Genomic DNA, 26581 nt, shown 5'->3' on the forward strand with positions numbered 1-26581 from the left:
CAAGCAGCTGGAATATAGAGTGATATTGTGCTTTTAGCTGACGTGTGTCGCCTCACTGTTTTGAGCGATGCTCGTCCATGTCTATTTAGAGCGAGCAAGCGCGAGCTCGGCGCTGACTTTCGTTGATTTCAAGGCCACAGGTGTCGCTGTTAACAAGCATTTCTGAAAGTTACAAATAGTCCCTTTAAGCATTTCTTCTTGATAAAAGTTTATTAACCATGCCATACAGCGGTCATCCATCGTGCTGCAGGAAACGCAACTATCATTTCAGCAAATATCACAGATGGATACACAAAAAATGTACATGAAAAATCCAAGTTGTGGCAAAACACCCACATTGTCCACCTGTATTTCAGTTTAAATCTTACGTTTTTATGTACAAGGGTAGGAAACTATGAAAACTTGTGTTAAAGTTTTGAAGTTAGGTGTATCTTAATAGTGCTGTGACTGTCAACTCTATATGTGCTATTCAAGTTTGTGTGTATACTTTTGTAGTTTATTTGTAAAACATCTTTTTTTAATTTTCTGGACTGATGATGCATTAACATTCTGGTTAATGGTGCAGAGAGAAAATCATTACACCTCCTAAGGTCGCGTCGCAACGCTGCCACATACACAAGTATACAAGAAAACATGATTTAAAGGGTATCCTTTGGCTCTTGACATTATGCTATAATGAGAAATAGCATGACAATGTCATATGAAAGCTAATTAGCCTTCCTTTAGAAAAAAAAAACTTTGTCTCGGATGTAGTTATTAGAGTAAACAATGTAATTATACGACGGGAGTTACGTGCAGTTAATTGGTGTGTCCGCAGTAATTCATGTGAACCTTTCCCCCCCTTTGTGAAGGAGTTAACTGACACAGGCTCAGAGAAGTACCTGGAGGTATAGTGACCGAGCATGCTGAATGGTGGTTTTAACTGAATCGAGAATGGTGTGTCAGCGAGAGCTGGAGCAGATTGAAAATGTACTTAATAACCCCATTGCGTTGCTATTTTAAAAGCCCTCGTCATTGTGCTTAGATCCATGCTTTGACATCTGACTGCTCTCTTTAAAGCACTGCTGATGGGTTTTTAAAGAGATTGCTCAATGTGATTTCCTGGGAGTTTGCATTCGTCACGCCTATTACTGTAATATCTAACAACTGCATGACAGTGTGTCAAACAGCATACAGTTTGGTCACACTTCGATATTTGTTCTGAAAGATATTAATGAGCCTTTTGACTTTAAATTGTTGAATTTTCTTCCCTCAACTGTAGGAGATAAAGAAATTTGTTAAGAGCATCTCGGAAAGGATCAAGAAGACCAGAGACAAGTACGGCATCAACGACAATGGCACCAGCGAGGTAGGCACCACACGCTGTGGATTAATGTGCTGGACGCAGCGATATCCTTAAACTCAGCTATATCTGAAACTTAATTGCTCGTCTCTCTACTTTTGTATTGCAGCCAAAAGTTCTCTATCAGCTGGACCGCATAACCCCCACACAGCTGGAGAAGTTCCTTGAAACCTGCAGAGACAAGTACATGAGGTACAAGACTCATTTTATTCTAAGGCTCATAGTCTTCGCCAGGCGTAAACGTGGGAGGGGCTCAACAGGGCAGTGTGTCGTGTGTGTGTGTGTGCATAGCAAGTGTGTGGATGAGTGCGAAAGAGAGAGAAGGTGGCTGCGCTCAAAGCAGGCAGGTGTTGGCGATCGGAGCAGGGGGGAAAGGTTAGCAGTGAAGTTGTCTAGTGGGAGTGAATGTACAGTGTAGGTTACAGTTTGCCCATGAATAAACACTGCAAAAATACTCCTCATTACCCAAGAAGCTCCCGTGTCTTGCTTCCCAGCTGTCGGGCAAAAGTTAAGGGAGAGTCTGTTAAATGTAAAATTGAAAAAAAATACGATATAGGTGGTTAGAAAATTTCCCTTTAAAGACCAACTCCACACAATGCTTTATGCCATTATAACCTGTCTCGGGACAGAGCCAGAGAGCAGCACACTCTGCTCTGCCTAGGTTGCAAGATGTAGATAAATATATTTATTCAGTGACTTTATATATTGGGCATCAATCTCGCCGTTACATGCGTTTTGTAAAAAAAAAAAAATAGACTTGAAGTGTAGATAAATTGTTCAAGTCGCAGTTGCGCCCGTGAGATGCCAGCCTGCACTGACAGCTGCACAGATTAAAATGAGAGTGTGTAAGTAAAGTGAGATGTGCGGCTGAAAAACACATCTTTGCGGTCTAGACGGGGGATTAGACAACTGTTGTCTGTATTCATTCAATCAAATGTGACAGCATTAGTCGTTGCAGACACACCTGGCAGAGATCTGCACTGTACTAAGTATACTTTTCTAGTTGTTTTTGTTTGATAACCCTTTCCAGCAAAACAGTACTTTTTTTTAATAAGAAACTGATTAGAACAGATTGATTTTATGTCCCCAGGCAACCAGAAGTTGTGCTTTTCGGCACTGCAGATAACAGTCGACAACATTCTCTTGCAATATATCAGAATCAGAAATACTTTATTGATCCTCGGGGGGAAATTGGGGCGTTACAGTTGAAATGGGGCGTTACAGTTGAAATGTAAGAAAATAGAAAGAAAAAATAGAAATTAGTTTGACATGTTGTCCGACCAAACTTTTTTTTTTTTTTACATTAAAATAAGATCAAATGGAAATAATGAGCCTTCATTATATGCTTTGGTATTGCTTCTTGCAGATTCTGCTGTAGGAGTAGTAGTTCATTTTTGATCTAGTGATTGGCTTATTTTATCCCCCCATGCATGCTCATCTATACTGTCATCTGAGGGCTGTTGAGATGATGATATCAGTGTTTGTATAATAACTGCAAAGTTTCCCTCAATTGACAGTTTAATGAAAGTTTTTGTCAGCTGAGAGACTCTTATCATGTGTTTCCTCACACAGAGCTCAGATGGAGCCCGGCTCAGCGGTAGGGGCCCTGTGTGCCCAGAGCATCGGAGAGCCTGGTACTCAGATGACCCTGAAAACCTTCCACTTTGCTGGTGTCGCATCCATGAACATCACACTGGGGGTGCCTCGCATCAAAGAGATCATCAATGCCTCCAAGAACATCAGGTATGATATATAATTATTTGGATGCCGATTCAATATGTAACGCGATTTTTAAGTATTGCGATTCGATATTACGATTTTTGTTAACTTTTTAATACTAGACCATGGGAAACGTTAATCATACACTTTTAGGGACTTTTACTTTGGAAAATATCTAAATTGACGTTGTAAAAATGTTTAATTTTCAGCATGTATGTAGTCTGGCATTAAAAAATTGTTTTCAAAATCGTAAAAAAAAACATCATGTTACATAGCTGAATCGATTTCTTTTATAATACAGAGATGTTTCTTTATGTTCCCTCTGTCATATGAGCAGAGGAGAAAAAAGAGAAATGGATGCAATTGTCATGTCTGGCATTTGCTGCCGCCTTTTTGGCCTAATCCACTTTTAATGAAGCGTAATGTTGATCACTTGCCTGAGTCCATGGTTTAGACTGAATTATGCCATTTAGCAGAATAAGCTCTGCTGGGTCACATAAATTGTCTCTTTGTGTCACAGTAATGAATACATCCCTAATTTGTTTTGAATAATCCTTTCAAAATCCTTTACTCGCCACTCAGCACGCCAATAATCACTGCTCATTTGGATGTGGAAGACGACGCCGATTTCGGCAGACTGGTGAAGGGAAGAATCGAGAAAACACTTCTGGGAGAGGTACACCAACCTGCAGCATATTATATATATGCACATAGACTGAAGGAACTGCCTGAATGACACCAGTAGTTCTAAAAGCGTCAATGTTTGGGACATGAACAAGTGCTGTGCTGTAATGAAGCCAATGTCTGTTGCTGTGCTCCACAGATATCTGAGTACATTGAGGAGGTTTTTCTGCCAGACGACTGTTTCATCCTGGTGAAATTGTCACTGGAGAGAATAAGGCTGCTGCGACTGGAGGTACCACAGTTTTCTTATTTTTACTGACACTTACTTTCACACTTTACATTGATAAAAGAGGAATTCTAGTTTGTAACAACTTGGGTCTCATTTTTATAGTTTTGGCCATAATTTCCATCATCGTCATGATAACAGAGACATCGCTACAACTCCCAGACTTCTTTCTTTCTTTATTAGGATCTCCATTAGCACTACCATAAGCATTGGCTATTCTTCCTGGAGTCCACACACATACAGGCAAACACATTTATACACACTGTAACTTTTGACATTTTGAGATTTCTGCAAGAACTATCCTAGAGGTCATTCAATACTTTGACACAAACACGGTCCGCCAGAGTCTGACATCAGAACTGCACCCGTAGCAACGGTCTGTTATACATAGCAACGGTCTGCTATAAAGAAATAACAGAACGCAGAACGCCGTCATTAAACAATCAGAATCGAGTATTTGTTAAATATGGTTGCCATGGTTACGAAAGATGGAGAATAAGCACCCCTGAATCCCATCATTGATTTTGGAGATAAAACAAACCGCCATCGATGAAGCACTGAAGTCGTTCTTCCTCAACAGGTTGCACTCAATTTCTTTAACAACAGCGGTTACAGCCGAGTGCTCTCTCTCACAGTTCATTGACTGTGCTACATTATAGATTAGTGCTTTTGTGTTTAGAATAACGATGGTAGCTTTGCCTCTGATTTTGTTTTCGTCTTTCAGGTAAATGCAGAAACGGTGCGTTACTCCATCTGCATGTCTAAACTACGAGTGAAACCAGGAGACATCGCTGTGCACGGCGAGGCGGTGGTGTGTGTGTCTCCACGAGAGAACAACAAAAGCTCCATGTACTACGTGCTGCAGTCATTAAAAGAGGACCTTCCTAAGGTGATTACCTGGTTGTTTGTGAATTGATAATTGGTGTAATTATCGCCTTGAATACTGTTTGTTTATAAAGCACTGTTCAGTAACACTCGTAACATGGAAAAGTATGAATGTGTTGTGATGAATGTTAATTCAAGCGGTGCTCCTGAATTTGTGCCCTGAGTTAAAAAAGTAAACGTGGGCCCTGTGTTTTTTCTTTTTTTAACTGTTCTAATTTCTCGCTTGGATAGGTGGTGGTTCAAGGAATACCTGAAGTTTCCAGAGCTGTCATTCACATCGACGAACAGAGCAGCAAGAACATGTACAAGCTCCTGGTGGAGGGGGACAACCTGAGAGCTGTCATGGCAACGCACGGAGTGAATGGAAGCAGGACCACTTCAAACAACACGTATGAGGTATCTGTAAAGCAGCGGTGATCAAGCTTTTTCTGTCATTTCCCCCCTCTGGAAGAAATACTCCAAAGGGGGGGAAATGACAAAATAGTAATTCAAAATAATCATCCCTAGTTCTGCATCTGCCCTACATCTGTCACACGAATTCTGAGACTGAATCTGATACCCATGATAGATTGCATTCTGCAAGCTGACCTGCTCTGACACTTAAACCGATGCATACAATGAATGTAGGTCAAGACAATTTGAGTGAGATTCAGTTCAAGCAGTAGCTTACTTTTTATTGTGTTACACCACATGTACACACGCGAACCGTTGCTATGGACGCTGTTCTGATCTCGGACTCTGGAGGACCATTTCTGTGTAATAAGCGGGATAATGTACAGCAACCGGGTCATTGTTCTTCAGGGCGATGCAAGACCCCTCCGCGATCGGGGTTTATTACACAACAATGAATAGCTCGCTGTACATTATCCCTTACATGTTGCAGGCTGCAGTTGGTTGTGATGTTAAATTGTATCTAATGTATTGCATTAGTTTTAGCTAGTTGTACGTGATAAAGTCCACAATGTTTGGAAAAAAAATCTGTTTACTTGTCAACCAACCAACCAGATTGTTTTCTGAAAGTTCACATACAAACAACAAGAAAAGAAAAACCTTAACTTCCTCTGCCTCCTCTTTTGGGTTTTAAACACCAAAATTGTCCCTCGCTCATTGACACTCCGTTTCTGTGTCAGATGTCCGAAGGAATATAAACCAAACTGTAGCCTGTAAACCAAAGATAAGTTAATATTTTTTTTCCTGGGGCTGCTTCACTGAGGCCAGCCCACTCTCAAATAAAAATGACTATTTCATGCACATGCTGTCGTCTGACAACAGAGAGATTTGTGCATGACACACGCCTTGTGTCAGTGGCTATACTGATAAAAGAAATAAACAATCTCAGAGAGAGACTTGGGAGGCAGGAGAAAGTTATTTCTGCAGCTGCTTTATCGTCGTCATTGCAAAGTGAAAGACTCGCATTTTAAAATACGTCCGCTCCCGAGTGTTAAAGAATGATCTGGATTTTTGCAGATGAGTAAATGCATCCACATCTCTACAAGTCAATAGTTTTAAAAGCTTTTCTCTGTATTTTTCTAGGTTGAGAAGACTTTGGGTATTGAGGCAGCTAGATCCACCATCATCAATGAGATTCAGTACACCATGGTGAACCATGGAATGAGCATTGACCGGCGTCACGTCATGCTTCTCGCAGATCTCATGTCCTACAAGGTATGGACCGGTCGAAATCTTGATATTTCTTCGTAGTGTTTGTGTAGTTAGAGGTAATTTCACCCGTGTGCATACTGTCTTCTGTCCATAAAGGGGGAGATACTGGGAATCACCAGGTTCGGTTTAGCCAAAATGAAGGAGAGTGTCCTCATGCTGGCGTCCTTCGAGAAAACAGCTGATCATCTCTTCGACGCCGCTTACTTTGGACAAAAGGACTCCGTCTGTGGTAAGCTGATGCTTCATCTCTGTAGTGAAATTGAACTTCCCTCTTTGTCTTAATTGGGTCTTAATGTTTCCTGTGTTTGTGTTTCAGGTGTGTCTGAGTGCATCATTATGGGGATTCCCATGAATATTGGAACAGGACTGTTTAAACTCCTTCACAAGGCTGACAAGGATCCCTCTCCAGTCAAAAGGCCTCTCCTCTTTGACAGTGCAGAATTCCATATACCTCTGATCACATAGCAGCGGGGGAAAGAAGCAGCAGAGGCGTTATGAAGTTAGTCGTTTTTCCCGTTCTTCCTCCTCCTTCAGCCTGCTGTCTACAGACATCTTTAGATTGTCTTCAGTAAATACAGAAGTGCCTGCCAAAGTGTCGGATGATTTCCATTTCATTTTACACAGCAAGTCTGTTAGTATGTAAGAGGGAGTGGAATTGCTTATTATTTCTGTTCAAATCAGGTAAACTGTGTGGAGACAATTCATATAATAATGTATATAATGTAATAAAATAAATGACCCAGGAAATCATGGGAAAGTGTTTTTTGTGTACATACAGTGAGTAGCACACCCTAATGGACAATCAATTTCTAATGGGCAGTAACAGCTCATTTAGGATCCTAGTGGTCTGAGAGCAGAAGCTCGTCCTGAGCGTCTCAGTGCTGGACTGGTGTATCTGGTACCTTCTTCCTGACCTCAACAGGGAGAAAAGGGTTATCCAGGTTGTTGCGATCCTTAATGATTCTCCTTGCCTTATTTTTGCAGCGCCTGTTGTAAATATCCTTTAGGCAGAGTAGCAGAGAACATTTTTTAACATACTATGCTATGACTTTTTTCATCTAACTATATGACTTTTATTACTTTTTTCGAGATACTATGACTTATTTATGACTTTCTTCTACATACTATACTAGGACTTTTATGGACTCACTTTTTTTCGACTTACTATGACTTTTATAACTTTTTTCGACATACTACAGGATAGCTTTAATGATTTTTCAACACACTATACTATGACTTTTTAAAGAGTTTGACATCCTAGTCTGAATTTTTCATGACATTTTTCGACACACTACTATGACGTTATTACTTTTTTCGACATACAACACTGAGTTTATTACTTATTTTGACGTACAACACTAGCTTTTTTTCATAACGTTTTGCTACATACTACACTGACTTTTTATGACATTCTTCAACGTACTAGGGATGACTTATTTTTGCAACATATACTGTGACTTTTTTTTATTTTTTCAACATACTATACTATGACTTTATTTCGACATAATATATTATGACTTATTTATTTTCTTCGACACACTATGATATGCCTTTTTTTCAAAATACTATACTAAGACTTATTATTTTTCAACATACTATACTGTGACTTTTTTTATTTTTCCGACATACTATACTATGACTTTTTTATTGTTTGGACATCCTATACTCTGAGTTAATATTTATTCAACATACTATACTATGACTTTTTTTATTTTTTTGACATACTATACTATTACTATTTTTTGACATACTTTATTATGACTTATTATTTTTAGAAATACTATACTTAGATTTTTTTCGACATGCTACAGTATACTGTGATTTTTTTTAAAAATGTTGACATATTATACTATGAATTTAAATGTTTCGACATACTATACTATGACTTTTTTTTCAACATACTATACTATGACTTTTTTTTTTTTGACATACTATACTGTGACTTTTTGCATTTTTTCGACATACTATGACTTTTTTTCCGACATACAATACTATGACTTTTTATTCCGACATACAATACTATGACTTTTTATTCCGACATACAATACTATAACTTTTTCAACATACTATACTAATCTGTTTTTGTTTTTTGACAAACTATACTATGATTTTTTAAAAAATGTATACATACTATACCATACTATATACTATATGTATAGTACTATGACTTTTTTCGACAGACTTTACTCAGAGTTAAAAAAAAATTTCGACATACTAATTTACGACTTATTTTATTTTTTGACACACTATACTAGAATTTTTATGACTTTTTCGACTAACTACAACTTTTTCAAGTTTTTTTTTTCAACATACTATATGACATTTTTTCAGCATACTGCTTGATGACTTTTTTACGACATACTATACTATTAATTTTTTTTTTTTTTTTACATATTATACTATGATTTTTTTTTTCAACAGTACACTATGACTTTTTTCAACATACTACACTAAGACTTTTCTGTAGGATGTACTTCCTACGCCAGCTCAGGAGGTTCAACCTGCCTCCGGAGCTACTGATTCTGATCTATACTGCATTAATTCAGTCTGTTTCCTACACATCCATCACTGTGTGGTTTGATTAACCACCAAACAGGACAGGAACAACCTACAACGGACATTCAGGACTGCAGAAAAGAAATCATTGGTGCTGACCTGTTTTCCATTCAGGACTCATCCACCTCCAGAGTCCGGAAGCCGCCAGGTAACATCACTGCAGACCCTTCACACCTTGGACGCAACTGTTTCAGCTTCTCCTCTCTGGTAGGCACTACTGAACACTGTACGCCAAAACAAACAAACACAAGAACAGTTTCTTCCCACAGGCCGTCACTCTGATGAACAGTTAACATCAGTTAAATGACACCATATATTTGATATTTTCTCATTTAAATATACACTGGTAACATGTACATATCATTGTCAAATAGGCCTATAAATCAAAGCTGCTGTATATACTGAATATACTGACATGCATATACTCTACATATCCACTAAAGTCATGTATATAAAGCAACCTGTTACATTAGTCAGTCAATATTAATTCCTTCATATTAGCAATCTTCACTACTGCATTATTGTTTAGAATTTACAGAAACAGTCTGACTTATACACATTGTATGTTGTCGTTCCTAGTTGTATTGTTTATATATATATTTTATTTTTATATAGTGTCCTGGATTTTTTTTTATGATATACTATATTATTAAATGTGTTACGGTATGCTACTATGTCTTTTTTATGATTTTTTATAGCATACTATACTATGACTTTTTAATGACATTTTTTTCAACATACTATCCTTTGACTGTTTATGACATTTTTCGCTTAATCAAAAGGCCCCATTTGAATTGATGCTGAAATCAAAGAAACAAGTTATGATAGGTAATTTTACTCAATGTAAAATTTAATATACCAACAGGATTATGAACTCATTTTCTACAAAATCCAGTTCTTGCATATGAGAAAGAGCACAATCTTTAGGAAATACTTTTGTGGCACAAGCTGAGAACAGAGTCTACTGGCATTCTGATCAAGTGATCTGCATACATAAAGAAAGAAAAAGAAAGAAAACTTAAGTTCAAATGAATGATGATTTCAATTTTGAAGCAACATCTTTAAAATCAACAATATGCACAGAACTGTGAATAAAAGCCAAGCTGTTGTTACCAAACATATCATTACAGAACGTGTCACTAAGTTTAAAGATACACCAAAATGATAACAGTTGCATGTAGATATCAGCAATACAAAAATATTCAAACAGCACCATTAAACACACACATTAAAACAAGTCCCTTCTGTGTTTGTGTGTTTAATGACACAATTCCCTTCAGCGCATCTAATTTATGCTTTCAGTTAATTTGTGTGAAATGGCTGTTTATTTTTACTAAAGTGATAGAAGAAAGATGCTGTGATTTATCTTGTGATTACATATCGAACATCAAAACGCTGCATTCGTTTGATGCATGTTGGAACAGATCAGATTTATTTTTCCAATTAACTCTAAAATGACATGTTTTCTATGTCATCAGGTTTGATCTTAAAAAAAAAAAAAGTCTAAGTCCTGTATGGTGAATACCTTTTAGAGAAAACTGTACAAGGGCTTTGTTTGCATGGCCCTCTAAAGATCCAACTGCTCAGTTTAGCAGTAAAAAGGTCAAAATAGTTTTTTTTTAGCAATACAAAAAATGTCTAAGAGGCTAAACAGCAACCTTAGAAAAATAACCTTTTGCAATTGAACTTGAACTGAACCGAGTTTCATGCCGACTTGAAGCGATTTAGCAGTGCAATAAAGCCAAGGCATCATCGTAAAGTCAGTGTCCTCTCTGTTGTCTTTTTCAAACAGTTCTAAGTGTAGCTTAACACCACAGTGGTAACAGTTTGTGCATATTTGGAATGGCACTGAACGTGGTTCCCTCCGACACGTCATCAAACGCTCACTGAGAGAGCGTCCTGCAGATTTCAGAGACATCTCAGCAGAAATGAAGTCTCCATTCAGGTAATAAACTGGTGCTTCGGTGTCTGACCGCTGGTCCTGATCGCTCCAACGCCCGTCTTCTTTTTAGCAAAACTGCCTCTTTTGGTATTCCTTCAATTTCTTTCTGCTGCTCTCCAAACCAGAATGAAGACAACGCTCTGGCGTCTGGCACTGCAGAGAGACTTTTTGGCTCTTTGAACCACAACTCTGAGACTCGAAATCACATCTGACGCACCTGCAGCTGTTTGATTGACAGCAAACTGGTTCGACGGCTTAACAACTGAACTTTGAGCCGGTTCTCATTTGACTTGAGAGGAGCTGTTTGCAGGGAGCTCCGTTTGGATGGTGGAGATTTTTTCCCCTATTACTTCCAACAAGCTCTCACCATGCGATGAACTTGAAGGGCCTTTATCTGCCAAGTGCTGCTTTGAGGTATCGGCTTCATCTGTATCCATAAAGGCTTCTCTGCTTTGGGGTTTGATGAACTGCACGCTCAGTTTGGGCGCCACCACGGCGCCGCCTTGCTGGTTAGGCTTCTGTATGCAGTGGGAGAGGGTGGAGACGCAGCTCTTCTTGAAGTTCTCGTTCATGAAGGCGTACACGATGGGATTGTTGAAGCTGTTGAAGAACCCGATGGCCTGAACGATGGCGATGATCATGTTTAGCGTGACTCCGTCATATTTGTTCTCGAGGTCATCTGGAAAATCACACACAGACACAGTTTAAAACTCAAACTGATGAACTAAAAAGACTTTAAATAAATGGCATAAACCTGTAGTAGGCAGAATGTTTTTGGCATCATCGAGCAAAAATTCCATAATAACTTTTCAGCATAATTCAAGTGCTCCGAGAGAAAACCAGACTACGTCACTAGGCTACGTCACATTAACATTTATAGAGACTCCAGCAATACTTACAGTACTCAAACAGCATGTGGACTGTGTGGAATGGTGCCCAGCAAATGGTGAATAGCAGAACAATGGTGACCATCATTTTAACGGCTCTTTTCTTTTTCCTGTAGAGGAGACACAGCAGACGTACTGACTTGTTACAGCAGGAAATGAACAGGTTCAACTAATAACATGAATGATTGCTCTCTTCCATTAAAATGTGCCAGTGAGCAGTGAGTCAGAATGGAAAATATCACGACCGAAGAATCCCGAATCTATGAATATGCAAATACTATTCAATTCAGAGGTCTCAAAAGTCCAGTCCAGTTTGTGCACTGGGGATTTCAAATTTCAACATCACACTTGAATTAATATTTAATATTGAAGGTGAGGACAGAGAAACTTTCCTCCTTCAGCAGATGAATGTGAACACAGCCTTCTAGTGCAAAACTAACAATCTTGGTGAGGTAACAATAAGCAAAACCCATCGGCTGCGTTGCAGAGAGTGGTGTCATTTGACGTGCTTCAATTGACACCAAACGTCAAACAAAACCAATATCTGGGATTTGATAAAATTGCAACTTCTCTGAAGAGATGATGGGCTTCAAAGCGAAGACGCTTGCCGGTGTGTGTTGCCCTTTCGTCACCGACATGTACATGCAAACATCTGACATTTTGAATCCCCGTCTGTCGCGTGTCCTCTCCGGAAATACTCCAGCTTTGGAATTTATTCTAACAGTCTAAAACTACTGACATTTACATTCAGTAGCAAAGTAGAAATAAACAAATGCGAGGTCAGGATAGATGGTTGTACAAAGCGTCTATCTTCTTCTTCCCTAAATATAACCACAATCGACTTGGGATAATTTCCTCTACTTTTAGTGGCCAAAACTTGACAAGTTTAAGGGACCAACATTAACTTTTGGGAGGCAACAAGATGCTTTGTACACCCATCTATCCATCCTGAACTTCCTGCAACGTCTTGCTTTACCTCTGAATGTAAACATTGGTTGGTAACAACTGAACGTTTAAGTTATTAAGTTGTTAAACTAAGCTAGTAATGAAAAGGACATGATCCCTCACTGGATTGAAATACAAAACAAAGCCAAAAATACTACTTGGAGGAGTTGAATCCCTACTACCAGGAGACAAGATGCTTAGAATAAACATTTCTATGTGAAGAAAATGCACAAATATGAAAAGGGCATCGACGTCCTTGGTGTCTAACCTACTTTGAGATCTTGCTGATCTCCCTGTGGTTCATGGTGTTGAGGACCGAGGAGTCGCCCACCCTCTTGCGGATCCACAACTCGATGCCAATACGTGTGTAGAGGAAAAGCATTGCTGCCAGAGGGAGCAGGAAAAGAGCCACCATGATGAAGGTGGTGTACACCTGCCTGTGAGTCACAGAGTGCCAACTCTCCTGACAGCACACGTGGTAGTGATCATACAAGAAGTCGTACTTCACCTTTTGAGAGAGAGAAGGAGAAAAGCTGTTAGTTCTGGAAGAATGATCGACTGACAGGGTGGTATTTATGAGGCAACACTTGGATTTTTTTTTTTTTTTTTTAAGTGTTCAAAATTGTGAGAAAATGTGGGAAAAAGAGTAAAAGTTAAAATAAATGGAGTGCTTGTCACTGTAAACCCTCCTGGGGAGAACAGCTGACGAACACATGATATCGCAGCTGCTTAGATGAGCTTCACTAAGAGGGTTTATCAAGGGGTGGAACAGGTCTACTGACAGAAGAGCTTGGATTGCGAGCCTGCTTCCCCAGTCACTGAATAATATAATCAGTTATATTGTTCATAAACACAGTCTAGAAATTGACAAACTATGGTTAGTATCACAGTTAATCATTTTAAGCCCTGCGTAATATTATTATAACATTCCTATCATATCTCTATTGGGACTGAGAAAATAAAGTGGTACAATTTAGCAACTTACAATGAGCTGAAAAATACTGTAATACTTAAAATACCACATTCTAACGTGTCATTTCTAAAAGGAAATAATCATATAGTAATTTATGATTTTGCACTGTTGTATTTACACATAGCCAACATTATCTTAGTATTCATTTATCGTACCATATAATAACGTACGTTCTTTTGTAGCTACTCCACAGTGTGTTTGTGGTATTTTTCATTCAGTCTGTGCCTGCCGTCCGGAGTCTCTCAAGATAACAGGGACGAGATTTATCTGCCAGTCAAATATGCTGCAGCAGCAGCAGCCAAGTGTGAACAGAGTTCAGGCGGAATATTCAGAAAACATCCAGATAGGAATAATCACACTCACACTCACACTTACTACCAAGAAGAAACCAAGTACCAGCAATACAAATACCATCCCCACTATCAACAATTTGACTGCAGTATGAACAAAATCAGCTGCATTGCAGGCTTAGCCCTTACAATGAGATTAGCAGAACAGTTTTGCAGCCACAACTCCACCACAATAAACTAGTTCCTCCACTCACTGACACTCTTTATCCCCGATAGACCGTAGCACAGTGGAAGGACACAGATCTACTTCAAATGTATTCTGCAACGTCTGACTCATTTTTGTTGAACTATATGAATTATAAAATGTTCACATAGTGTTTCAAGAACCGCTTTAAAAGAATAAATTACCAAGTCAACCCAGACAGCAAAGTAAAGCGAAGGTCAAGAGCTCTTCAAGACAGACACCACTGTGCAGTAGGAACACCACAATGCCACCAGAATAGAGAAGTTAAAGGTTAGCAGCAGATGCATCGCCCACTGCATGTTATTAAATCTACTTTTCTATTTGCGGTATACATCTTTTGCCTTAGAGATTAGAGTAGTGAGTGTTTTAAAACAGTAAAAAAACGGATTTCTGACAAGATAAAAACACAGGACTGGAATTAAAGACGTGCAGGATTATATTACAGGTAAAGTATATATAAAATAGCATGTTAAACAGATAACTAGCAGCTCTCAGCCACTCAATTCAAGACTCTTTTCTTTTCACTGGGTTTGTTTATGGTCCACAAATTGTAGCAGGACATCTTAAAAAGCAAATCCCGATCAATAAAGTGTATTTTCTGAGGTTTGAGGGTGAGCTGTCGGAGCATTTTTGGACAGCTTTTGAGGACAGAGTTGATGTGAATCTTGATATTTACAACAATTGTATGCTCTACTGTGTAGAATCAGGTTTTTTTTTGTGATGGTTTGCTTTGAGTGGTACCACTTACCTCGAGCTGTTGCACAAACAGCATGGGTGAACCCACTATCACTGAGGCCATCCATACCAACCCTGCAGGATACAGACGAGTAAAACGTTTACAACTACAATCTGCAGATAAAACATGGTTCAAATACTATACAGTTTGATTCATACAGTAGCTGTGAATGATATGCAAGGAGAAACCTGTGTGTGACTAATGCCAAACGGTAGTCACAGCAGCTGCACAATTAAAATCCTCATTCACGTAATTATCAAGCTGTCAATCATGCCGAGCGCTCCACAAGGAGCTCCAATGGTGTGAGAACAAACTGCACGCTACATGATTTTAACTTTAATTAGACCTAATTTCAGTGCTTTGGCCATTTTTTACCTGAAATATCAGCACTTACTAACTTTGTCACTTACTAAATGAACAGCCAATAGGAACGCTCTCTCTCTCTCTCTGAAATGACCTGTGACTGGCCAAAGTCTCCCCTCACGGGCTAGATTTTTTAAAGCCTGAAAACAGAGCCATGAGGAGGTGCAGAAGTCTAGTTTTCTCTCAGAACACCTGAATTACAATATGCTGAAAGGTTATTATGGATTTTTTGCCCAATGATGCCAGAAAGCATGTATCTTATCTAATATTTATGTACTGCCATTGCTGATATATCAGTCGGGCTGCACCTTTAAGGCTCTGCATGTGATGCAAGTGGCATTGCTCACGTACTGTGTACTTTTCAGTGTACTTGGAGGATTAAAAAGTAAAACTTCTAGGTGACAGATCAGGGCCAAATCATCCCGAGGTACACAAAGGAATATCCTCCTTGAGAATTTCCAATTTTTCATAAAACATGTCAAGACTGCTACATCTTTCATGAAATCAGAGCAGAGAGAGAGCAGCAGCAGCAGAGTTTTCAAAACCTTCAGTCATTGGTGTCATCATTGATCATCACTGCTGCCAGGGACGTACTGCGACTGAAATTAAACCCGGGACTTTTAGATGGAGAGGCCTTTTATGCTTAGGTGGAGAGGTTTTTTGTGAGCACATGCGGAGGGTGCGAGGCAATCATTTTTTTGGCAGTGATTTTAACACTAATTCAACAGTTTTTGTGGTATAAAGACAATCTGGTGATGCTGAAAGCCTTCCTGACACCTGCCTTCTCAGTTTGTATAAACATGCCACCACTGCACTGAATCAAAACAAGACCAGTCAGGCACAAGCCTAGGTGAGCTGGAACACTAGTCACAGTTCGTCACGTTCACGATGAAAGTGACAGAGCCAATCATACTTCAACGAAAACGAAGAAAAGTCCAAATCAGGAGGGCTCCACTATTTCACTCGTATCCCCTCTCAAAATTGAAAGTATTAGATTGATAGGTCTGCTCTGTGCTGTCTGCGGCTGCAAGCGCCAGGCTGGGCACGGACGATGACCATACAGGAACTACCAGCATCAGAAATTGAAAAATAACAAGACTCCGAGTATATGTCCGGACCATGTATGGTCAAGTCTGTGAATTTGTGGCTAAATTGTTATACTAATAGTCAGTGGTCATGTCTATATTGTTAAATCCAGCGGTACATGTCCACCAGGTCCGACGAGGACACGCTCCAACTCCAACACTTGGCTGACCAATCGTGAAACTTCATCACTCACTCAGTGACAGAGACTATGACCACTGACAGAGACTATGACCACTGACAAAGACTATGACCACTGGCCGGTTCGGCCTGGAATGGATCGGCCGTTCAGGTGTCTTCCCAAACTTCCCGATGGCCAGTCTGCCCCTGGCTGCTTCCCTTCATTTTGAGTAGATTGCATTGTTGTTTTCTCTTACATTACTCCTCTTACTTTTGGGTATAGTCTTAATCGTTGGTCAAGGCTAAAGACCAAGGGTGACAGGGAGTTTGCTCTCCTGTGGAATAGCTTACCTGAGGATCTTAGACTAGAAAACTGTTTTAAATCATCTCTCAAGACTCACTTTTACCGATTGGCTTTTTCTTAATTATTTGATCAGTTCTTGATGTATACTTTTATCCGCCATTTTTACTTCTGTTGTTTGATGTGTTTATTTTCATTTGCCGACTGTGACCTTGTATGTGATTGTTCCGGCTTTCTGTTATTTCTCCTCGTTTGTGAAGCACTTTGTAACAGTAGTTTTGAAAGGTGCTATATAAATAAAGTTATTACTAATAATATTATTAATGTGTGTTTTAAACCTGCTGACAGGAAGTTTGTCACCTTCCACCTTTTTTTCCCCTCGCTCTGTACTACTATAATGCATAAAGTTGTCAGTTTGCGGGTCGGGTCGGGTTCGGGTGGTTGAGTAACGCATATTTTTACATGTTGGGTGGGCGGATTGGTTCTCATAACGGACCGGTGGGTGCGACTGACCCAAGCATCATTAACGAGTGCAGTCAGGAGGACTTGATCTAACTGCAAAGCTGCATTCTTAGTCATTCAACCTGTGTTTTTCCATCAGATAATGATGAAATGAAGACATTTTTATGTGAAATAAGTTTGACTAAAATGACAAAATAGTTCAACATAATCTGATGACTAAACAGGAATAAAAAAACTAAAAAATAGCTGACAAAATTGAAAGAAAACATTGACTAAAATCAAATGACTTTTTGGTGTCTAAAACTGGACTAAAATGTTTTGAGATGTCGACGACTAAAGCTAGATTAAAACTATGGAGGATAAAAATGACTAAAACGTGACTAAAACTAATAAGCATTTCCGTCAAGACTAAGAAGACTAAATCTAAAATAGCTGCCAAAATGAACACCATTACTCACTGAACAAAGGTTTCCTTTAACACACAAAGACATCCATTCCTAAAAGCACAATAAGCAACAATAGCAAACATAGTATACCCAGCATCTTGTATGCTCTCTTGGAAGAGTACTGCCTCCTCATTTTCAGTGGGAAGACAATACCCTGGTATCTCTCAATGGCAATGCAGGTCATTGTGAGGATGCCCGTCACTATGGCTGTAGTCTGTACAAAGGGAACGGTCTTGCAAACCAGAACCCCTGCAAAGAAAAACAGATGGGGGGGGGGAAACAATGAGGTACCGAGAAACAGCAGAAAACACGCACATTTCTATCAAAGTTCAAATGACTCCTTTTGTTGATCAGACTGGAAAACGGACACGAGCTCTCCCTCATCCTTTTCATCTCCAACTGGGGTTTCATTAAAATGACAAAACGAGCCGTCTCTGATTACTCTTGAACACATATATTTCACGGCTAATGAAGAGCAACGCTGAAACCCAGGAGAAAATTAGCACTGTAGTGAGACCCACATGTTAAGACTACTCTGATTCAACCTTAACTAATTGTGACCGCATTTTAATAGGAGCACATGCTTCGAGCTGACCTCCAATTGCTACGATACACCGAACGTTGCTCCATTTCAATACAGTGTCCTTGTTGTGAACTGTTAAATATAATGAAATTCCACATGCAAAAATGTTCCACCTGTAAAGCTGATAAAGCTCAGTTCTGTTGACACTGAAGCAAAGGTATTTTGATTCAGCTCTTTGGTGCTTTTTAGAGGCTGTAGAAGAGTTGGTGCATATTATCAGGTCACTACCAGGAGGACACAGTCACAGAGAAGCCACAGTGTTTTTGTTTGTTTAATGATTTGATGGCATACTATACTATGACTTTTGGGACATATTTTATGGTACACTATGACATGCTGGGTAGCCGCATGCATATGGCTAATTTGCAGCATACTGTGCAATCCTGTCCACATGACTCACTATTTACCCTCCACACACACAACCCTCCCTCGCTGCCACCTCAGAGCACCGTTTCCTGTGAGTACTCCCCCCTCAGCTGCTGGTCTCCCCATTCAATCATTCATAAAGTGACAGATGGGCTGCCTCATCCACATGGCACATTCAAAGCTGTAAACGAACACAACGCCTCTTGCATCCTACCCAGTTATGTTCATAGTGGCTCCCTCGGCGTGGCTTATTCATAACTCCACTTCTGTCAATTTCCATCTGTAGACGCAGCACCGGCGCACACCCAAGTCCTCACAATACGTCATCACGACAAACACCACGTGAATACAGCCAACCTCAGAACCCTACCCGAATCCTCCCAACCAATCAGAAAACACCATACGACACTTGCTCTGTTCAACACCCAGTCGCAAAACAACAAAAGTCTAGTCCTCAATTAATTCACTGCTGACAATAACCTTGATATTCTCTGTCTCGCTGAAACTTGGCAAAAACCCCTGGACTACTTCACACTCAAAAAAACTACTATTCAAACTCTCTGGTCCTAAACCCCTGGTCATTGAAATTATCTACCGCCACCCCAAACTTACTCCTGCCTTTTCTCTCGGACCTATCTGAATTTCTCACCCAGCTCTGCTCCATCTCACCCTCCATCCTGCTGCTCGGTGATGTCAACATCCACATCGACTCCTGGATGTATAAAGAGAACTGGATACAGCGTTCCATTCATCCCTATGAAGAGTTGCTCAGTAACGCATGAAGCCAAAATAGCTTGACTGCCGAGTGATAAAGTAACCGGATCTTCCGCATCCATTGGGCCCCGCCTCCAGCCTCGGACTGGGGCTCATTCATATAAACAGAGGAAGGGAAATAATTCTGGATTTGGCATTTTACAGACGTCTCTTTCCCAATGTAAGTCTGTGGGAAAAAGTTATTTTGAGCCCAATGGCATCATGTGACGGACACGGAAGTTGTAGTAACGCTAATTGGCCACTACGAAAACTTGTTTCAAAGCCTGGCGCTCTTCCTGGGTGCTTGCATCGCCAGTAAAATAGCCAGAGAATTTCTGGCCATGCTCAGATGCTTCAACCTCACTCAACACATCAACTTCCACACCCATAACCGTGGGCACATCCTTGACTTGGTCCGCACCACCGGAATCAACATCAGCCACCTCTCCGGCTCTGACCTCACCATCTCAGACCACCTAGCCATCATAATGGACATGGACATCCCCGTCCCAGAACCCAAACACACGCGCACCATCACTCGCCGTAAGTCCATTTGTCCCTCACCCCTTCAGCTTGCCCCCTTCCAAAACCAGAACTTTCTCCTTAACACACACTGCTCCCTGGTTCAACCCTGAACTCAATCTGATGAAATGCCGGAAACAGCAACTACAGCGGCTCTCCAAGCAAACCGGCCTCACAGTGCACACCCCGGCATACAATGCTCTCAACAATGCCCGCTCCACCTAATACTCTGGCCTCCGCCACTCTGGTTCCATTAACCCCAAGGTCCTCTTCTTCACAATAAACAAACTTCTCAAACCTATTAACAATCTCTCCCACTCATTCACAGTTGATAAATGTAACTGCTTCCTGTCATTCTACAAAAGCAAATATTGAGACCGTCTACAACCAACTGGCCTCTTCCAGCCCCCCATAACCCTGAACAGGTCACCACCCTCCAACCCAATGCTCCCTGATCTCCCCTTTCAAACTCAATAAATCACTTTCTGGCATGACGACTCCGACCTGTGCCCTGGACCCCATCCCCTCCACATTAATCATTGCTCGTGTCTCTGACCTCCGCCCGCTCATCGTCTCGGTCAATCATTAATCTCCCATGTCTACTGGCTCGGTCCCTCCCGCCCGTCCATCCGTAAACTTGGTATCATCTTCGATCAAACCCTCTCCTTCGAAACACCACGTCAACCACATTCAAAACAGCCTTCTGTCATCTCAAAAACATTTCCCATGTTCGCCCCTCCCTCTCCCTCTCAGCAGCTTAAAGGCTCATCCACGCCTTCATCACCTCACAACTCGACTGCTGCAATAGCATCCTGTGCGGCACATCCATCAAAATCCTCATCCCATCAGCTGCACGTCTGCTCACACACTCCCCCACCAGAGATCACACCACCCCAGTCCTTCAAAACCTCCACTGGCTCCTCATTCAGCAAAGAATCCAGTTCAAAGTCCTCCTCATCACCTACAGAGCCCTCCACAACCTGACCTCCTCCTACCTTTCTGACCTCCTGCACCAACATACTCCCACCCGCAAGCACCCGTGAACCTACGAACCCCTCCCCTCCTACACGCACACTCATTGTTGTAATAATTTGTGTAATTTAATTGTCTGCTTTTACCATTTCTGTTGCTGTTTTTACCATGTAATGTGATGAGTACTTTTTAGAGCGCTATATAAAATAAATGTATAATATATTTTTTATTATTATACTATGCCCTTTTTATGACATTTTTATATCATACTTTAGTATGACTTTTGATATATTTGTATGGCATAATGTACTATACTATGACTTGTATTGCATTTTTATGACATAATATATTGTGGCTTTCTGACATTTTTATGACATACATTACTATGACTTTTTAAGACATTTTTACGGCATAGCTTACTGTACTATGACTTTTTAATAACATTTTAATAACATTTTTAATAACTTTTTAATAACATACTATATGACTTTTATTACATTTTTCTGACATACTATACTATGACATTTTTGGACGTACTATACTATGACTTTTATGACATTTTAATGAAATACTATACTATGACTTTTCGACATACTATACTATGACTTTTTATATTTTTATGGCATAGCCTACTATACTATTTTCTGACATTTTTCTGACATTACTATGCCTTTTTATGACATTATTATGCCTTTTTATGACATTTTTATGGAATACTATGACTTTTTATGACATTACTATGCCTTTTAATGACATTTTTCTGGCATGTTATGCCTTCTTATGACATTTTTATGGCATACTATATTATATTACACTATACTATACAGACTGTAATGTGACAGCACCTTAAATTGGAGCATCAAATAGTTGAATCAACACCTCTGACTTAGTGGGGTTTTTTTTTGTGTTTTTTTTTGCAGAAATAGTATTGCATAACATTGCATTCAGTGTTCACCGCCCTCTGCAAAGTTTGACATGAGCATCACAAACTCAGCAACAACACTTCTTCATTCATTTGCTGCAAAGTTTCTGTTGACTAAAGCAAAAGCTAGAAACAGGATCTTCCAAGAGGTAAAAAAAAACAACAACAATATTCTAATGCAAAAGATGTGGTACTCATCAATGCATTTATTGATCTGTGTAGAAATCTTATATTTCTTTGAATATATCTTCCTCAAACTCCTCACAGTTAATCTGTCAATTAGAGGTATTAGTTCCTGCTGGCAGCTTCATTCCTTGAAGGGATCAATGGTTTTGATTGTTTGCTGGCTGGCCAGCCTAATTAGCTCAGTTTGCTCTGCACAAGATGTGACAACCTGTTTTCTGCTGTTTGGCTTCCTTCAAGGTAGTTATTGTGCCTCATAGCTGGACTTCTTTCTGATTTTATAGCGTGCGTAATTATTCCCAATAGCAAATAAGAGGATTAAAGGTGCAACTGCGCATTAATTGCCTTAATTTCAAATATCCAAATCAATTATTCCTATCGAGATAATGCATCTTATTCTGATTCATTCATAGGCTAGCCTATTTATTTTCTTTTTGTTTTTGTTCCCCCTATGCTCTACACATAAAAGGAAGGATGTCTGTAGGTGTTTAAGAGTAGATATATGTCATATATGACCATCTAGCCTTATTCAATGCCAAACACACACCCATTATCCACATCACACACTTGTTATAGTTTTGTTTTGTTTTTGTACTTTGTTATTTGTCTTTCTCTGATGCCTTTAAACATGCACTATCTACCTTTAAACATGCACTATCTACCTTTAAACATGCACTATCTACCTTTAAACATGCACTATCTACCTTTAAACATGCACTATCTGCAACCAACTTGGACTCTAACCACTGGCGCACTTTACACTTTACACTAAACATCCTATATATACCACTTTATAGACTGCACACATGCACATATTACATTTATTTATTGCACATACTTTATTTATTGAAGGACTGTACACACTATGTTTACCCATTCACTCTGTATCTTTTATATCTCTATTATTGTTTTTATAATTTTTTGTATACCTTTACCTCTCTCCTGTGTTTCACTCTGTTTGCTGTTGTTGCTGCTTTGACACCTGAATTTCCCTCCTGGGATTAATAAAGGTTCATCTTGTGATATATTTTGGTCTTTTTTTTATATATGTCCCTGCACATGTCTTCACTTTTTTTGTAATCACTTTATAAAACAATAATAAAAAATTAAAAAACTCACCTCCGAACCACTCAGACGAGATGTTCTGCAGCAGAGTGAAAGGCACACAGAAGAAAGTGATGAGCAGGTCGCTGACAGCCAGAGAGCAGATAAAGATATCAGTCGCAGTCTGTATCGCTCGCTTCTTCAGAACTATATAGATGACCAAAGTATTCCCAGCCAGAGCCAGCACGAAGATGAGCATGTACATGATCACGAAGGTGGTCTTGGCACTGTACGGTAACTCTGGGATGTAGACGAGCGGCTGGATGTTGTAGGTGTTGATGAACTCCTGGCGGCTCAGGTTGTAGTACTGGAGCATCTCCTGCAACACTTCGGGAGTTATCTTAGTGGACTCTTGCCCTGAATCTGTCGAAGCTGCTGCCATAGTGAACAACTCACTTTCTTTCAGGCAAAAAAAAAAAAAAAAAAATGTGTGACAGGGTATAAGAGCTGAGAGCTTCTCTTTAACCCATGAGTGCTGCTGCCTCCCTCATCCAATCCATCCATCAGCTGAACGCGCTGCTGCTGCCTGTAGCTGCTGCAGCTGTTGCGCGCTCTCTCTCTCTCTCTCTCCACCCCCCTCTCTATATGTGTGTGTGTGTGTGTGTCTGTGTGTAAACTCTATAGGTCAGCTGACGTGATACAACAGTGTGATGTATGAATATTTGATCCTTTATGGTCAGTAATGCTATGATTAGGCCTACTTCTAACTTTGAATCCATTTATAATAATAATAATAATAATAATTAAAGCCGCAAGCGGCATTATGCGGGTTGTAGCTTTCGCCCGCTCAAAGCGCACCCTAGTGGTCGATTTGAATGAAACTTTCAGCAGATGTTCCAGCAACTCTTGTGATCATTTGCTGCAAGTTTGGAGACAATGGGCCAAAGGCTTGGGAAGTTAGGTCTATTGATGTGCTGAGCCCGCCCCTTAAAAATGTATTGGTCAATATCTTCACAACACAATGACATATCAACAAGCTTTATGCAACCTTTGATGAGCCTGGTCCAATAATGATTCGCAGAAAATATGCCAGCAATCAGACCTACGGTTTAGGAGGAGATGTCAAAAATGTGTTTTTCAAAGAATTCAACATGGCGGAAAATCTAGTCGGTGGACTTTCGTGGTCCAAGAGACTTTTTTGTAGATCACATTCAGCAGCACATGTCTGTCAAATTTCTAATTGATAGGACTTATGGTCTGAGGGGGCTGGCCTTGAAAAAACTTTCAGCAGATGTTCCAGCAACTCTTGTGATCATTTGCTGCAAGTTTGGAGATGATGGGCCAAAGGCTTGTGAAGTTAGGTCTATTGATGTGCTGAGCCCGCCCCTTAAAAATGTATTGGTCAATATCTTCACAACACAATGACATATCAACAAGCTTTATGCAACCTTTGATGAGCCTGGTCCAATAATGATTCGCAGAAAATATGCCAGCAATCAGACCTACGGTTTAGGAGGAGATGTCAAAAATGTGTTTTTCAAAGAATTCAACATGGCGGAAAATCTAGTCGGTGGACTTTCGTGGTCCAAGAGACTTTTTTGTAGATCACATTCAGCAGCACATGTCTGTCAAATTTCTAATTGATAGGACTTATGGTCTGAGGGGGCTGGCCTTGAAAAAACTTTCAGCAGATGTTCCAGCAACTCTTGTGATCATTTGCTGCAAGTTTGGAGATGATGGGCCAAAGGCTTGTGAAGTTAGGTCTATTGATGTGCTGAGCCCGCCCCTTAAAAATGTATTGGTCAATATCTTCACAACACAATAACATATCAACAAGCTTAATGCAACTTTTGATGAGCCTGGTCCAATAATGATTCGCAGAAAATATGCCAGCAATCAGACCTACGGTTTAGGAGGAGATGTCAAAAATGTGTTTTTCATAAAATCCAATATGGCGGAAAATTTTGCCAGGCGGACTTTAGTGGTCCCAGAGGCTTTATTGTAGATCACACGGAGCTGCACATGTGTCAAGTTTCAAGTCTGTCGGACTTACGGTGTGCGGGGCGTGGCCTTTCCAAAATCGCATGTTTGGGCGTTAATTACAGCGCCACCATGTGGTCGATTGGGGTCATAGTTCTTGAGAAGCACATGCACATCATTTCCAGTTATTGTGCCAAGTTTCATTTTTCTAGCTCATTCCAGCTCACGGCAAATTGAGCCGCGGCATAAGACAACAAAGAATAATAAACCAGCACAAACTCAATAGGGTTATAGCCCTTTTAGGGGTACAACTCTAATAATAAAAAAAAATTGGATTTATATAGCGCCTTTCAGAAACCCAAGGACGCTTTACAAAGGGGCCACACAAAAACCATACTAATGAATAACACAGAGGAGAAACTATAGCTAAGTAATTGAAAGAGTGACGTGTAGGAAGAGTCAGCTGAGATCATAGGCCTTGATGAACAGGTGGTGTTTGAGGTGTTTTTTGAAAATGTCCAGGGATGAAGCATTTCTTATTTCAGGAGGGAGAGAGTTCCAGAGGGCGGGGGGCCGCAACGCTGAAGGCTATGTCCCCGAATGTTCTTAGCTCGTGACTGGAGACTTTGGCCAATCACAGGTCATTTCAAAGAGAGAGCGTTCCTATTGGCTGTGCTCCGTCTGGTGGGCGGTGCTTGGTATTTCCTCAACTGATCTCAACATGGCTGCTGCTGCGTCACAAACTTTCTCATTTTACAGCTAAACAGTACACTACAAGATGATTCTGAAAACATTTGAGGTGAGAAATAGGCATTACAGTAACAGCACATTGATTCATGTTTGATCAGCGCTGCCTAGTTTGACCGTTTAATCGGAGTTTGTGAGTGATTGACAGCTCCTCATAAACAGCAAGGCTCCAGCTCGGCTCTGATTGGTTGTTTTCCTCCAGTCTGTGAAATTTTGCAGATGCCATTAGGAGCACCAGAGGACAGCGAGGCACAGGTTTTTTTTCTTTAGATTACCTGTCTCATGCCGTCAGGATACAGTGTCCGTTTAATAAAAATAACTTTTTTTTTTAATCATATTTGCGCCAATTCTACCCACTGCTGCTTTAAGTCCCAGCAATGACATTTTGCATTTATGAAAAGGGTGAAATTTGTCTACTGGCAAATGTGCAACACGTATGAAGAATAAGGTTTAAATGAAAGATGAATAAGCTTTTCTTTCAAAAAAATGCCTCTAGATATCAACAACTACAAATTAACTCAACATAACAAAATAGCAAATGATTGGGAAATAGCAGACCCATGAAATAAAGCATTATCAAATTATCTAGTAAATTATGAGCAAAAAGCAAATACATGGGAGAAAGTTAGAAAAAGTGGGTACT

The 26581-nt window shown here is 40.0% G+C and overlaps 2 protein-coding genes across 3 annotated transcripts in view; one reads left to right on the plus strand and one right to left on the minus strand.

The window, feature by feature from the left end:
• polr3a (polymerase (RNA) III (DNA directed) polypeptide A) overlaps positions 1–7268 on the plus strand; it is a 29736-nt gene extending 22468 nt beyond the window's left edge. Inside the window, exons 22-32 of one of the 2 annotated variants that reach the window (XM_037755356.1) lie at positions 852–887; positions 1262–1348; positions 1452–1534; positions 2915–3085; positions 3644–3737; positions 3885–3977; positions 4696–4860; positions 5088–5252; positions 6390–6521; positions 6615–6747; positions 6835–7268. In XM_037755356.1, coding sequence (XP_037611284.1) covers positions 852–887; positions 1262–1348; positions 1452–1534; positions 2915–3085; positions 3644–3737; positions 3885–3977; positions 4696–4860; positions 5088–5252; positions 6390–6521; positions 6615–6747; positions 6835–6983 — 1308 coding nt within the window. In that variant the 3' untranslated portion in view covers positions 6984–7268. The remainder of the gene's footprint in view (positions 1–851; positions 888–1261; positions 1349–1451; positions 1535–2914; positions 3086–3643; positions 3738–3884; positions 3978–4695; positions 4861–5087; positions 5253–6389; positions 6522–6614; positions 6748–6834) is intronic. The other variant, XM_037755357.1, reaches the window with a different exon arrangement.
• Positions 7269–9924: 2656 nt separating this feature from the next.
• Positions 9925–23653, minus strand: LOC119479085 (pyroglutamylated RF-amide peptide receptor). Its single transcript, XM_037754311.1, has 6 exons — positions 23287–23653; positions 17957–18115; positions 15104–15165; positions 13121–13356; positions 11916–12013; positions 9925–11695 (listed from the first exon to the last, which is right to left on the minus strand). The coding sequence occupies exons 1-6, from the start codon at positions 23651–23653 to the stop codon at positions 11298–11300; spliced, it is 1320 nt and encodes a 439-aa protein (XP_037610239.1). The 3' UTR covers positions 9925–11297.
• Positions 23654–26581: the final 2928 nt, after the last annotated feature.

The sequence above is a fragment of the Sebastes umbrosus genome, chromosome 20 (assembly GCF_015220745.1).
Source record: "Sebastes umbrosus isolate fSebUmb1 chromosome 20, fSebUmb1.pri, whole genome shotgun sequence".
NCBI lineage: Eukaryota > Metazoa > Chordata > Actinopteri > Perciformes > Sebastidae > Sebastes > Sebastes umbrosus.

Excerpts from the sequence above, each read along its gene's own strand:
- LOC119479085 (XM_037754311.1), bottom strand. The coding sequence starts at position 23,653 with ATGGCAGCAGCTTCGACAGATTCAGGGCAAGAGTCCACTAAGATAACT. Across the intron at positions 15,166-17,956 it reads GAGAGCATACAAGATGCTGG|GGTTGGTATGGATGGCCTCA; the intron begins GTATACTATGTT and ends TGTATCCTGCAG. Across the intron at positions 11,696-11,915 it reads CCACATGCTGTTTGAGTACT|ATGACCTCGAGAACAAATAT; the intron begins GTAAGTATTGCT and ends GTGATTTTCCAG.